Here is a 14924-nt window from a genome sequence, read left to right on the forward strand (position 1 = left end):
ATGATGCTTGTTGTTCATTCTTCTTCGTGGTAAGGGTCATCGTGGGAGATGTATGTTCCTCATTCTTCATGAGAGTACATGAAGTGATCGAGTGATCCTCGTCGTTGCATCCAAAGCATCCCCTCACTCCTAGATTGTTCATGTTTCGACATGAAGCGATCAAGTGTCCAGTCTTCTTGCATCTAAAGCATCTCATTTTTATATTTTGGGAAGACTTGGACTTCTTGTTAGTGCAAACAATATGAACATTTTAATTTTCACATTTTCCTTGTTCAAGTTGATTGCTTCATTTGTTGCTTTAGGAACTTGCTTCTGATAGAGTTTAATGCATGATGTGGTTTCTCCCTTCTCAAGCTTTTTCACCACGCATCTGTGCATATCTTGAGGAGGTTGAGCATGGCGTGTTCTCCACATTTTCCTCTTGTTTCTTTTAGTCCTTCTTGCAAACTTTTGCCTAATCAAGGATTGGTTTTCCTTAGAACAGCAGGGATTAGCACATGGTAATATATTTTCTAAATGCGCACATGTGCAAGTATGAGGTTGACAAGAATTTAAACTAACAAGCACAACCTCATGAGCAACATATAACATGATATGATCATCAATGAGTTTATTATGAGAATAATATAACACATCATGTTTTCACATAGAACAAATTTTTCTAGATTTAGCATTTTTACTTGACTATTAAGCATAGCATTTTCAATTTTAACTTGAGAAATACTAGATAAAACATTTTTCATTATTTACCTGCTCAATTAAAACTGATTCATACCTTTGAACCAAATTGTCATGAGACCACACTAGCTCCTCGTGCTCTTTGGTCATCTTCTCCAAGCTGTCATTAGCCTTGATGAGAACCTTTTCAAGCTTGAGAAGCGTCTCTCTGTAACACCCTAAATTTGGGGGGTATAAATTTTCTTTCTAATTACCAACCAAATTCAAGTGTTACTCTTCTCTCTTTCTAGTTCCTCTCTCTCTTTTTCTTTTGGGTAGATTTAGCTTAACTAGTGAGGGATTAATTATTTTATTTTGTCAAAACAATAGGAGTCATGAAATGTTGCATCATGCTGAGCTCCAAATATTCTTTGAATTGTTGCACATGTTTGATTTAGTTTGAATTTGAAACATGGTTTGAATTTGAATTAAAAACCCTAGAGAAAATAAATAGAAAAGCAAATAGAAATTCCCTAGACAATGGAAAAGCCATTTCAGCCCAAGTTGGCCCATCAGGCCCAGTCCCGCGCGTGCCCGCGCCCGCGCGCCCTTAACTCCTGACAAGCGGACCCTGCTTGTCGGCGTCGGCCCACGCACCCCTTCTCTCCCTCTCTCCCTCTCGCTGCTCTGTGGGGCCGACCTGTTGGTGTCATTTCTTTTCGCACACGCTCGCTCTCTCTCTCTGCCCAGCGACCCCACCCCTCAGCCATCCCTAACCTCTCGTCCACGTCCCCGCCGTGGACGCGCCCACGTCCGCACGTTCTCCAGCCACCTCCTCACGCCCTCGCCCCTTTAGAGCCTGCACCCCGCTCACCCACTTCCCCCTTCTCACTTACACCCTCAGTCGAGCTCTCTCGCCCTATACGCGCACCAGACTACTCCGTTGCCGCTCACCGAAGTTCGTCGCTCGTTCTGCGACCGTCGATGAGCCCTCGTCGCGCTCGTTCCCTCGGTAAGCTCCGCCGCATTACCCGCAGCTCGGGACACCCTTCAGTTCGTCCTTTCCCCCTCTGGTTCGTTCGATCCGCGCTCACCGGAGCACTTCTTGCGTAGCCGGAGAGCCGCCTCCGTCGACCCGCGTCCTCGCCGTGCCCCACCATCCATTCGTGCGTTTCTGGGACTTCCCTCAAGGTAACCGTCCAAGCCCCGCCCTTATTTTCGCATGTCTCACTTTTACCTGCTCGTGATTGCTCGCCGGATTATCCACCGGTCCGCCGAGGACTCCCCTTCGTCGTCCAGTCGTCTCAATCCCGTTCACACAAACCCGACCCCACCATAGTGTTCGCCAGACCCTCCCCAACCTCTCTAGCTACCCGGACCAACCTCTCACGCCCTTGGTGACCTAGTCTGCCTCGCCTCTGGTGATGGCGCCGCCGTGCCCGTGGGGAGCGTCGCCCCTGGCTTCTCGGTGGAGACAAAGTCCCCTTGCGCGTATCCTGTCTGCCCAACCCTAATCGGACAGCCCGATTTTAATTAGGCTAGATCTAATCCCGACCGTCTGATTCAGATCTGACTGCTCTCCACTCTCTCTCTCACCTACACCCTGCGCCTGGGGCCGGCTGGTCAAGCCATCTCGCCCTGAGCCGCTGACACCCCTAGCCCACTGATCAGCTCGCGCGTCCGCTCGACCAAATCTAATTTGGGTTGTTCCTCGCTGATCCGATGGTCGAGAACACCCCGTACCCCTTCGCGTGTGATTTTAGCTAAAGAGACCCTGAGTTTTCGAGTGATAGAACCCGTCGTCCTTTGACTTTGTGCGCAGGCCCCTGAACTCTTATAAACAGGCCCCTGCACTTCTAAATAATTATACCTATTTTCATATTTCAAACTTCAAAACTTGTTTATTTTATATCTTTTTCATATGAACTCCAAATTTAGTGATTCAAATTGCAAAATGTTCATAGGAATATTCTCTGTTTAAATAAATTATGTCCATTCATAGTCTATACATCTAATTTTATACCTAGACTATAGGTTAGTGTATATGTTGATTTATTCACTTAATCTCTACTACTTATTAAGGCGGTAAGGGGTAGGCTGCCATTCCGTGTTCTGCCATTCCTATTCCCGCACTCTTTCTCATTCTCCCCTCCCTACAAAGCCCATTCCCATTCCCATTCCCATTCCCGGCTGTCATTCCGTGTTCTGTCTGTGTTCTGCCATTCCCATTACCCCCTCCCCGCAAATCTCATTCCCATTCCCACGTGCGTCCCACGCCTAGCTAAAATTAAATTAAAAAACACAAATGTAGATCTAATGGGATTCGAACCTGGGACCTCTCAAGCAAATATGCTCGTAGCTACCACTACACCACATGTGTGTTTAAGTCAATATTTGTTACAGTAAAAATATATACTACATCTCTCTCAAAGCCCACCTGCTACCTTTGCACAATGTGTAGTAGTAGATAATTATCAACGAGATTCCTAAATTATATTTTTGGATGGAGGGAGTAGTATTTAAAAAAGAGCCTTGCATGCAATTTCTTTTGTTTGAATAATGTTTTCAACTTAAATTCTTTTTTATATGTGTGACATTTATTCTCCGTAATATTTTTCCATGGCTCTGACTTGTGAGTCATTTTCATAAACCAACGCCAAAGATGAATCCATGTTTCTTACTTGGAAACCCCAAACAAATACCACTAGCAGGAGGCGCTCGCGTTGGCGTCGCTCATCGACGACGAAAAGAAGCTTGGCGACTGCCAGATCGACCTCTGGAATCAGTACTACGTGACCGCATACGTCGCTGTGTTCGGCAAGCTCCGGCGCAGCCGCCCCTTGGATGCGGTCCAGAGCGGCTGCACCGCGCTGTCCATCTTCAAATAGGAGGACCTCATGGTCGTCGCCAACATCGGCGACTCTCGGGTTGTTCTGGGCACCGCATCCGACAACGGCGCCGTCACACCATCCAGCTCATCATCCACATGAAGCTCAACCTCCCACGTAAGTTACTACTGACCGGCCATGAATTCTTGTCCGCTGGGACGATGGTCGTTGCTGACGTTGTGTGAGTGTCCTCGAACAAGATTTATGTAGAGGAGTAGCACATCCGGTGGTGCAACGGCTAGGTGTACTACCTCGCTGATGAGCCCGGGGTGCACTTCGTTTGGCAGCCCAGCCAAGAGTCATCGGTACTCGTCATGTTGTGTGCGTTCGACGACTACTATATCAAGGACTATGGCATCATCTTGGCACCAGAGGTGACGCAGAGGAGGACCGACAACAATGACCACTCTCCATCGTTAGGGTAGCTTTTGTGCCGGCCTGCCTTTAATTCTCTTTGCAAACACATACACTTGCCACTACAAGAGAAATGAGTATTAACGATAGGATATGTGGTCGTTAATAGCCAAAATGTGGTCGTCAAATGTAAACAACGACCACAAAAATGTGGTCGTCGATGGTCGTTAAAGGTTCCGTCGTTAATTGTAGTAACGACCACATGTAGATTCCGGTCGTTATTCGATTAACGACCGGATATATAATGGTCGTTAGTTGTGGGGTATTAACGACCGCATAAAAAGCATCAACAACCAAATTTGCAACTTTTAGCGACCACATATGAGGCATCAACAACGTTGGTTTTAGCTATAACAGACATGACTATTAACAACCACATGTCAACATTAACGTCCACTTACAATAGTATTGAAACTGCATCTGTAATCATATTACATTAATAGTATATCAAAGACAGGAAACTAAATTTCATTTCAGCATGCACCAACAAACACTTCACAGCTCATATATGAACCTCATTTGAAACAAGTATAAATTGTATTAACCAAAACAAATCTGATTATTACATATGAGATGTATTTCCATATAGTATAAAATCTGAAAAATCTTTACAACAATGATCACGTCACACTAGCTAGGACTTTAATTTCTTCTCCCTGCCATGCACATAGACTCCAGCGTGCCTCTCCCATGCACCGTGGTGGCCTTCAAGAATGCTGCCCTGTACAGTGATAGAAATCTGATCAGTAAGGTGGCCGGTCACCATTCTTTGCTGAATAAGATACATGTAAAGTCCATTCTCTTGTTAAATAAGCTGGTCACCATTCTCTTGTTAAAAATATATACAAACAGAAGTTACATGTACATGTAAATAGCTGCATGTCCCTACAATGGTTTGCAATAATAGGCAGGTTAAGTCCAACATCTAAAGTCAGGTGCTATCTTCTTTTGCTCTAAACTGTGACCTTGGTTTTCTACTGAACTTGGTCCATTCATGCATTTTCCCCTCAGTAAACGATTTCCATCCGTCAAAGCAAATTGGTACTCTGCTGAATAAGCTAGTAACAGGAACCATCTTCCTAGAATGCACAAGTAAAAACACTATAAATTATTTTAATATAGTAGCCGTTTCAATTAAAAAGAATACTGAAGTCATAAATTTTCTTGCTATTGATGTCAGATCAGCTTTACAGGTTTACAAATGCAAGCTAAGGCAAGAACAACAACAATTTTACTGAATGCAATATTAAATCCACCAGAAATCCTAAAACCTTGATCTTGTCTACTCATTTTCATTTGTTTTCTTGCTCCACCACTAATTCCTGAACTCCATTGATTATCTTCAAAATACGGAGGTTGCATTGCATGCAAGACAAATTTGGAGAAAGCGCTGATCTAAATTTCTTATGCATACATACAAGCAAAATTGAGAATTTATATACTGGTTTTCAATAAAATAAAATACAAAACTGTAGTAAACAAAAGATGAAAGTTTTACCTGAAGGCGATGATCGTATACTAGAACTTTTTGTCTAACTACTACTTAATCTGTTCTTTAGTTCTTCCCACTCCTGTTCCATACGGCTCATACGACTGTTTGTAGCTTTATTTTCTTCTCGTAGCTCTCTATTTTCTTCTTGCATTGCTCTTTTCTCATCCTCGGACTGTTTCAACTTTTCTATCAATTCAGCCTTACTAATGCATGGACTTCTAAGATGTCTTGCTTTCACGCCACCACCATATCCAACAATGTGATCCTGTCTCTTTGAAGGGAAGCACTTATCCATAAGTTCAGCATTAGAAAGAGAAGGATCTAATGATATTTGTTCCTCAAGTTGTGCCTGCATTCAAAGATACCTTAATTTCAGAGATTTGTATTATGATATATCACACCAATAAACAGAAATATATATGACTTCATAAGCTCACATGCTTGCTGGAGGATTCAGAATCTAGAAAACTACCACCCTTTGTGTGAGTCATGAAAAATAAGGCATCCAAACTTGGAGGGTTGTTATCCTTTCCGCCCTAGTATATGCATGGAATATATGTAATCAAGATTAACAAGTAATATACAATAAAACTAATCAACATGTTTAGATAAAATGTCAAATACTTACATTGTCATAAATTACTTTTCTAAATGGTTTGCTGCCACTGTGATGGAGGATTGTCAAGTTAGATCTATTTTTTGAATTTCTCTTGCTCCTTGCCTAGAATGCAATGAATAATTAGATTACTATACATGTTAATAACACCATCTCAGCAGTAAACAATTAAGAACAGTAATGGGCAGCAGTATAGCACTTACAATGAAATCCTTACTATAGAAATGTTCTTTAACCAACCACTCCCAGTCAGCTTGTGGAAAATCTTCAGGGCAGTTCTTAATAGCTTGTTGCATATTCTTTGCTGGCTTAACATAATGCCGACACAAGTCACCACGCCAATTGTTCCATAGATCCCTAGCATGCTCCATGATATCATTTTCATAGACATCAATTTTAATGTTTTCGTCTTTGTTTTCAAACTTGTCCTAAAAAATTGTTAAACAGATGCCCCATATAAATGTACCATCTTAAAGAATATATATACATATATAAAAGTTAACACAACAATATAATGAAAGTATACCATATATAAAAGATAACACAACAATATAATGAAAGTATACCTTTACTGCAGCAAAAATATGCTTCATAGATGTCTCACTAATGTCTGTCCATTTCTTCACTCTCACTGGGGTAATAGTAGGATCACGGACGATTCTACCAATGTGTCGTGCAAATGATGTGCCAAGAGCACGGTTGTTGTAGAACATCACTTTAATCTTTTGTCCTGGTTTAAGTTTAGCAAGATTCTTACATTTGTTTTTACCACGACCCCTTTTCTCTTCAGTTATATCAGCTGGAACATGTATATATACTTTTATCAATAAGTTGTGTCCCATACAAAAAAGAGAAAAAATGTAGAACGTGTGAAATTATATTTGTATCATACCAGTTTTTGCAGCATCCATATTATTGTTCTGAATATGTGCCCTGCAAGAGTCCCTCCGCTCTTCATTATCAGCACTTGTGTAGGTATCCATATAATTATTCTGAATATGTGCCCTGCAAGTGTCCCTCTCCTCTTCATTATCAGCTCTGGTTAAGGTGTCCATATTATTGTTCTGAATATGTGCCCTGCAAGTGTCCCTCCCCTCTTCATTATCAGCTCCATTTGCTGGTTCATGGTTCATGGCTGCAAGACATATGGAATAACACATTATACTCAAAAGAAATAAATACACATGTGGTTATAGCTAGTGCACTGGCCCCATGGTTTGATGTTCTCTGCCCAGCTGAGCAGCCAAACTGGATGGAGATTAATGTTCTCTGTCCAGCTGAGCAGCCAAACTGGATGGAGATTAATGTTCTCTGCCCAGCTGAGCAGCCAAACTGGATGGAGATTAATCAATCAGGCAACCCAATGACATCAAGGGAACCAACTGAAGATGAATTCGAATCCTTCATTGAACTTCCTTTCAGGAGCAGCCATACGCATTTCCCTTTGTAGGCTTTACCTGTGGGGGTAATGATAGAAGCTGAATATTCAAAGTTCTAAACTTCCTTTCAGGAGTTGATGACGAAATGATCCAAGGTGCTGCACAGGGCTTCCATGAAGATGGCGATGATCCTGCTTGTGGCTGAGGCTATATAGATTGTCAGCCAGTTAACCTGTAAGCTAACATTGCATGGCTAAAATCTGGGGTTGCCTGCTGTATTTTTTCGAAACAGGGCCATCTTATTGTGTATCTTATACTTGGTGTCTATTTGGGCTAGATGCAAAGATATTTTAGTGTCCAGATATCTTCCATACCTACCCTGGAAGATATTTTCGAAATCTGGGGTTGCCTGCTGTATTTGATCTACTACACACATTTTTGTCATAATAAAGTTTGAGGTTTCAGTTCCCTGGCCATTTTCAGATATATTTTCAGTTCCCTGGCTATTAGCTAGTGTTTATATCTTTCTCGAGTCCATCATTGGTCTAGAACACATTTTTGTCATAATAGAGTTTGAGGTTCAGTTCTCGGGCCAGTGTGCCATGATCTTTTTCCCATGAGAAGCAGGCTGATGCCTTTCAGCTCCTTTTGAGCGAAGGTGACTAAATATAGGCATTTTAGTGATGTACTGAAGGTAGGAAATACTCACATTTCAGCTTCTTTCGTGGCCTGACTCGATGCGACTGTCTATCTCCTTTAAACGATGCATGCTTTTTCTTGAATACCATATTTTCTCTTGTGTTTTCTTCTTCAAAAGCACCTTCAGAGTTCTCCCTCCCCTCTCCATTATTAGATCTGGTTAAGGTGTCAACTTCATGGTTCATGGCTGCAAGACATGTGGAAAAACTCCTCATAAAACTCAAAAGAAATAAATACTAGCATTTTACTGTTGTACTGAATGTAGGAAATACTCACATTTTAGCTTCTTTTGTGGCCTGACTCGATGCGACTGTCTATCTCCTTTAAAAGATGCATGTTTTTTCTTGAATAATATATCTTCAGAAGCACTTTCAGAGTTCTCATTCTCATGTTCAGAATTGTATTCACTTTCATGTTCATAATCAGACTCACTTTCATTACAATAATTCTCACTGTCATTATCAGAATCAAACATATTGTTACCAGTCCCAGTCCCAGTCCCATTGACCTTTGCTGCCATTTTTTTCAATACTTCATCGAAATGCTCATCTTCTAAGTCATCTACAATACCTCGATTGTTAGTAAATTGAAATTGGCATGCAAAAAATTACTGTAAAGGAATACATGAATGCAATATCAATTACCATTTGCTGCAGTATTCGGATTTCTATAAGACCTCTTCTTATGTTGATTCATGGCTGCCTTCATAATAGAGCTGTCATTGTTGATTGTTGTGGTAGTATTGGGTTGTGAATGGTACCTTCTCGCTGGTTTTTTAGCAATACTCTCATTGTTCACCAGTATGTTGGTAATTGGGTTTGGATAGGACCTCCTCGCATGTTGCTGACGAAGCAATCCTGGGCTGATGAAGCTTGACTGGGCCGCAGAGGCTGTTACTTTTCCATACCTACCCTGCATTGCTACAGCCTACATAGATAGCATAGCAATAGCATAAAATATTTATGTTTAATACAGGAAAAAAATATAAGCACATAGAATGGTATAAGCACACTCAGAATGCTATAAATCAATGGTGACAGGTTATGTATCCTATGGAATGATTAATATTCTAGAATCACTATTTCCTCTTTCCACCAAATGATGTAGTTGGAGGATCATCAATAGCTATATCTTCCTCGTCATCATAATCCTCATCTTCATTATCTTCGTCGTCTGAATTTCCAGGAGGTACATTATAGGTGTCACGTGGCTGCATTTTGACAACCAAGTGCCAACCTTTGATCAGATTGTCTTTGACGAAAAAGACTTGAGAAGCTTGGCTAGCTAATACAAATGGCTCATTTGTCCGAAGTAGACATTTAAAGTTGACACTAACGAGTCCATAAACATCCTTCTTTATCCCTCTTTTTTTATTGAATATGTCAACCCACTTGCAACGAAATAATGGCACACGTCTTCCCCCAAGAAATTGAAGCTCTATTATCTCTGTTAATATGCCATAATATTCTGCATTCTCACTAATTGTACTTCCATCTGCCAAAACAACAACTCCGCTGTTCTGTGTGCACCGATTTTTGTCACGACTCTCTATGCGAAATCTGAATCCATTCATATCGTAACCTGCAAAACATGTACTGTTTTGCAAAGGGCCCCTAGATAAGGACAGAAGGTCTTCCATTTGCTCACTTTTATCATGGTCATACAAATTATGTATCTGCAAAGACGACACATAAATTACTTAATCAGCTATAGGAAGAAAACAATAAGATATGAAAATATCACTATATGAGTTAATTGACAATACTTATACCTTATTCCTAAACCACGGAATGAAATTTTTGGCCCAGGTGGATGTATATTGTGGCAATGAAGACACTTCCTCGCCATTGCTATACTCACTGTAATAAAAAATATATAGTACTAATAATATCAGAATAGGAAATTGATATTACATAAGTAAAAATTGAAGGTACCCGCAAGAATTACCTAATAAATGGTTGCACCTCATCACAATTCCTTAGAACATATATATGAGCCTGTTCTAACTCAAGCAATTCAAGGTCTCGAGTCTTGCGAGCACCAAGTGATCTTCCCACATAAGAAAATATTGGTAAAGAAAACTTTCCATAATCAGACTCATCATTGATTCGTCCAGGACGATTGTGCACTGTCTGCACATCATCTAAGTACCTCGAGCACAATGTTATAAATTCATATGCAAGATAACCCTCTGCTATTGAGGCCTCTGGATGAGCCATGTTGCGAATGAGCGATTTAAGAAGTTTTATATATCTCTCAAATTGGTACATCCATCGATACATGGTGGGTCCACCAATTAAAGCTTCGGTAGCTAAATGAATAGGCAAGTGCATCATGCTAACGAAAAATGAGGGTGGAAATTCCTTTTCCAGTTTACACAAAGTGGTTGTTATAAGTGGCTGCAATTGCTCTAACTGTTCAGTTGATAATGCCTTTGAGTTCAGTTCTCGGAAAAAAATATGAAAGCTCTAATAAAGGCTCATATATACGGTTTGGTAAATATCCTCGTAGAACATAAGGAAGTAAATGATTTAACATGACATGACAATCATGAGTCTTCATTCCAGATATCTTTCCTTCCTTCAAATTAACATGACTGCTAATATTAGAAGAGAAACCATCTGGAACTTTCAAATCCTTCAAGAATTGCAAAACTGACCTCTTAGCTTCTGGAGGCAAAACATAAGGTGCTTGTGGCATAACTAACTTGTCCCCATCTTTAACTGGATGCAGATGTGGCTTTAGATTCATTTCTTTCAAATCAAGACGTGAATTATTGTTGTCCTTTGTTTTTCCTTTGATATCTAAAATTGTTTCAATTATACAGTTCTACAAGCGTCAATTTTTCTATAACTTAGTCCTAGTTCATTAATAGTCTTTTTTGCCTCATAGTAAGAACTTGGTAAATTACTGTTCTGAGGTAGGAAGTCCTTCAGGAGTATATCTAGTAAATCTGCAAAGGACTTGTTACTCCACTTTCCCATATTCTTAACATTGAGCAATTTAACTAGTGCAGATAACTTAGTACTATTGGAGCCATGATAAAGAGGCAGGTTCAAATCATTAAGCAAGTTGTAGAACTTCACAACTTCACCAATTGGTTGATCTTCAAAAATAACACTAGGGGTTGGTTCTGTCATTGTATCGTTGCCAGGATGGTTAGTCGAAGGGAACAAATCCTCCATCAGCTCCTGCATTCCATCATGTGAATCATCATCATCTTCCACTTCCAACTCATTCTCAGTTTCTCCAAAAACTTCTCCATGATGATACCAAAAGGTATAGCTTCTTATTATTCCATAGGCTGTCAGATGCGAATATACTACATCACGGGACATGTTGTATGTATTACAACACTTGATGCAGGGACACCTAATTTTACCCCCATCACCTGACCTACTGAATGCATAATCCAAGAACTTGGTGACTCCATCTAAATAAAGATTTTTTTTGAAGTCAGGCCATCCAAACATTCAGTACTAAGACGCTCATCAACTAGATTCATCCATGCCTTACTCGGTGCCATAAATATGGTAAATATTAATTATAAAACCTGTGGCAATATATTTGTTGTCAAAATATATTCATATATCATTCAATCTTAAACGTTTACTCTAATTTACATCTACTAAAATTGCATGGCATCATATAAGTTCACGTACCGTTTGAATAATCAGTGTAAGTAAACAAGCTCCTCCTAATCCCAGATTTGCCTTTCAGTTCTAAAAATACACAGAAAATTTATTGAGTGATTTTAGGTATAGTTGATTTCAGTATAGTGTGATTTAGTATGACTGCAAGCTGAAAACAATGGTACAGTAAATTGTTAGAAACTCACTAAATCAGTAATATAGTTGGTCTTATATATTTGGGTGTGGCATAGAAACACCTGGCAGCAGTGTTGCGCATGCCCAGGTGTCCGTCAGTTTGTGTAAGTTAATTAGAAAGACCCAAGAAAAGCTGCGGCCATTAGCGCAGGCAAATGTGTGTGTATCTGTTATCCTGTGCGTCTGTGTGAGTTCGTCGTAGTCACCATCCTTGCCGCCACATACCTCACTACAGTTCCGTTCATTCTAAAGATGAACCACTATTTTATCTGAAGAAGATTAAGCAGAGAGCAGAAGTTGAACAGGAAGGAAGACTGAAGGCTTTGAGAACTGATAGAGGTGGTGAGTTCAACTCAACCTTTTTTGATGTGTTCTGCAGTGAGCAAGGCATTAAGCACTACACCACTACTCCTTATTCACCTCAGCAGAATGGTGTAGTTGAGAGGAGAAACCAATCTGCAGTAGAGATGACAAGGTGCTTACTGCAAAGCAAAGGGGTACCACCAAGGTTTTTGGGGGAGGCAGTGACAACAGCAGTCTGCTGAATAGGTCTCCTACTAAAAGTATTAAAGGCAAAACTCCTTATGAAGTATGGCATGGCAGGAAACCACAAGTTGGTCACCTTAGAACTTTTGGTTGTGTATGTCATGTCAAGAAAATTGGTACTGGCCTTGGAAAGATGTCTGAGACAGGCACGAAGGGTCACAGGTTTTTTTATCCTTCCTCTGAGAGGCTACATGTGAGCAGAGATGTTCTGTTTGAGGAAGATAAGAGTTGGAATTGGGACAGTGAAAACAGTACTGAACAGATTCCAAGTGTACCTAAAACTTGTGAAATACAGTTTCAGTATAATATACCTGCTCATGTAGGCCATCTACCAGTTTTTCAGATTCTGGCACTGGGAGTATTGGACACAGTCTCAGTGGAGCTGGTGGTGGGCATTCAGGGGGTGTTCTAGCATCACCACTACTGCCTCATTCTCCTGAAACACCATAGCTAGAGCTAGAAGAATCACAAGCTTCAGGTTCTGTAACAATGAGCATGCTCAGCCACACACCCTGACATGTTCCTAGTGCAGCTCCTATAGATCTGCTTCACATGACAACAAAGCGACAACCTTCTGTTTTTGTGAAGACCAAGTCACTAAGTTGTTTCCTAGGAAGAATAAGATCCTAGATGTGCTTTTTCTGTGAACAAGGTCTACTAAACAGTCACAATCTGTGTAGCCGACTAAGCCATGATCTGAAGCTGTACCCTTCTTGTATTTTACCCCAAAATCAAGTGTACCAGCCACATATGTAACAATCAGCAGCAGCAGTCCACAGACTCCTGATTTTTCCCCTGGAGTTCCTTTAATGTACAGAAATTTGAGTGATCTAATGGATGCAACTCAGGAGGTGCATGATTTCGAGTATAGTGCATTATGTTTGCTGGCAGCAGATGAACTAATCAGTGTTGACTCAGCTTTGACAGAGAAGTGTTGGAGTGAAGCAATGGCATCTGAACTGAAATCAATAGAGGAAAACAACACTTGGGAATGGTCTGTGTTACCTAAAGGACATAAGGCCGTTGCCCTGAAGTGGGTCTATAAAATCAAAAAGGATGCAGCTGGGAAGACAGTTAAACACAAGGCTAGAATAGTTGCAAAAGGGTATGCTCAAAAGGAGGGAGTTGATTTTGATGAGGTGTTTGCACCTGTACCAAGGCTAGAAACTATCAGAGTCTTGATAGCATTAGCAGCACAATGAAATTGGGAAATACACCACATGGATGTCAAATCAGCTTTCTTGAATGGAAATCTCCAAGAGTAAGTATATGTCACTCAACCTCAAGGTTTTCAGAGACCAGAAAAGGGCAGCCTTGTGCTAAAATTGAAGAAAGCATTGTATGGTTTAAAGCAAGCTCCCAGAGCGTGGAACATCGTCAGACTTGATTCAGAGCTGATCTCACTAGGTTTCAAAAAATGTGTTGTGGACCATGTTGTATATAGGAAAGGAGCAGGAGAATCAATGCTGCTCGTGGGAGTATATGTTGATGACCTGATCAATTGTGGACCGATTGTTATTAATATTAACAGTTTTAAACAACAAATGATGCAGACGTTAAGTATGAGTTATCTGGGACTCCTCACTTACTACTTGGGCATGGAGGTCAGACAAGATGTGAATGAGATTACAATCTGTCAAAAGGCCTATGCATCAAAGATAGTGGAGAAATGCAACATGGCAAACTGTAATCCCACAGACACCCCAATGGAACAGAGGATGAAGCTTAGCAGTGTTGTTAAAGGGACTGAAGTAGATGTAACCAGATACAGAAGTATTATTGGGAGTCTGAGATATCTTGTAAATTCAAGACCTGATTTGGAATTTGCAGTAGGTCTTGTGAGTAGGTTTATGGAGGCTCCTGGGAAGGAACACTGTATTGCAGTCGAGAAGATTATTAGATATGTGGCTGAGCATGCTCATTGCAGACGTAAAGGCTGAAAGTATTCAGAAATTCAGTCTGTTGGTGGACAAAATGTCAGCTATTGAACTGAGCAAGAATCCTGTGTTTCATGATAGGAGTAAACACATCGACACACGTTATCACTACATTAGAGATTGTGTTGACAAGAACGTGGTGGATGTGGAACATGTCAGAACTATTGACCAGCTTGCTGACATACTCACAAAGCCGTTGGGAAGAGTCAGACTAGCAGAGCTGAGATCAAGGCTTGGGGTTGGTAGAGTCCAACAAGATTAAGGGGGTGATTTGTTAGAAACTCAGTCAGTCAGTAATCTAGTTGGTCTTATATATTTGGGTGTGGCGTACAAACACCTGGCAGCAGTGCTGCGCATGCCCAGGTGTCCGTCAATTTGTGTAAGTGTTACCCCATCAAACGTATGTGCTGCGCATGCCCACTTCGATCCGGAAAAAGGGGAGATCGTGGGGCATTTCGTTTGACGGGGG

At 40.9% G+C, this 14924-nt stretch overlaps 1 protein-coding gene and 1 long non-coding RNA gene across 2 annotated transcripts; both read right to left on the reverse strand.

The window, feature by feature from the left end:
- Positions 1 to 5457: 5457 nt before the first annotated feature.
- On the reverse strand, positions 5458 to 6172 carry LOC103629197 (uncharacterized). The gene is made up of 3 exons (XR_002263108.2): positions 6080 to 6172; positions 5889 to 5987; positions 5458 to 5800 (listed from the first exon to the last, which is right to left on the reverse strand). It is a non-coding gene; the product is annotated as an uncharacterized lncRNA (long non-coding RNA).
- A 35-nt stretch (positions 6173 to 6207) lies between these two features.
- LOC109940386 (putative uncharacterized protein DDB_G0282133) lies at positions 6208 to 9820 on the reverse strand. Its single transcript, XM_020539900.2, has 6 exons — positions 8790 to 9820; positions 8422 to 8706; positions 8267 to 8332; positions 6960 to 7202; positions 6634 to 6866; positions 6208 to 6495 (listed from the first exon to the last, which is right to left on the reverse strand). Exons 1-6 carry the CDS (start codon positions 9061 to 9063, stop codon positions 6208 to 6210), a joined length of 1389 nt encoding a protein of 462 aa, XP_020395489.2. The 5' UTR covers positions 9064 to 9820.
- Between the last annotated feature and the right edge of the window lie 5104 nt (positions 9821 to 14924).

Source organism: Zea mays, chromosome 6 (assembly GCF_902167145.1).
Source record: "Zea mays cultivar B73 chromosome 6, Zm-B73-REFERENCE-NAM-5.0, whole genome shotgun sequence".
Classification (NCBI taxonomy): domain Eukaryota; kingdom Viridiplantae; phylum Streptophyta; class Magnoliopsida; order Poales; family Poaceae; genus Zea; species Zea mays.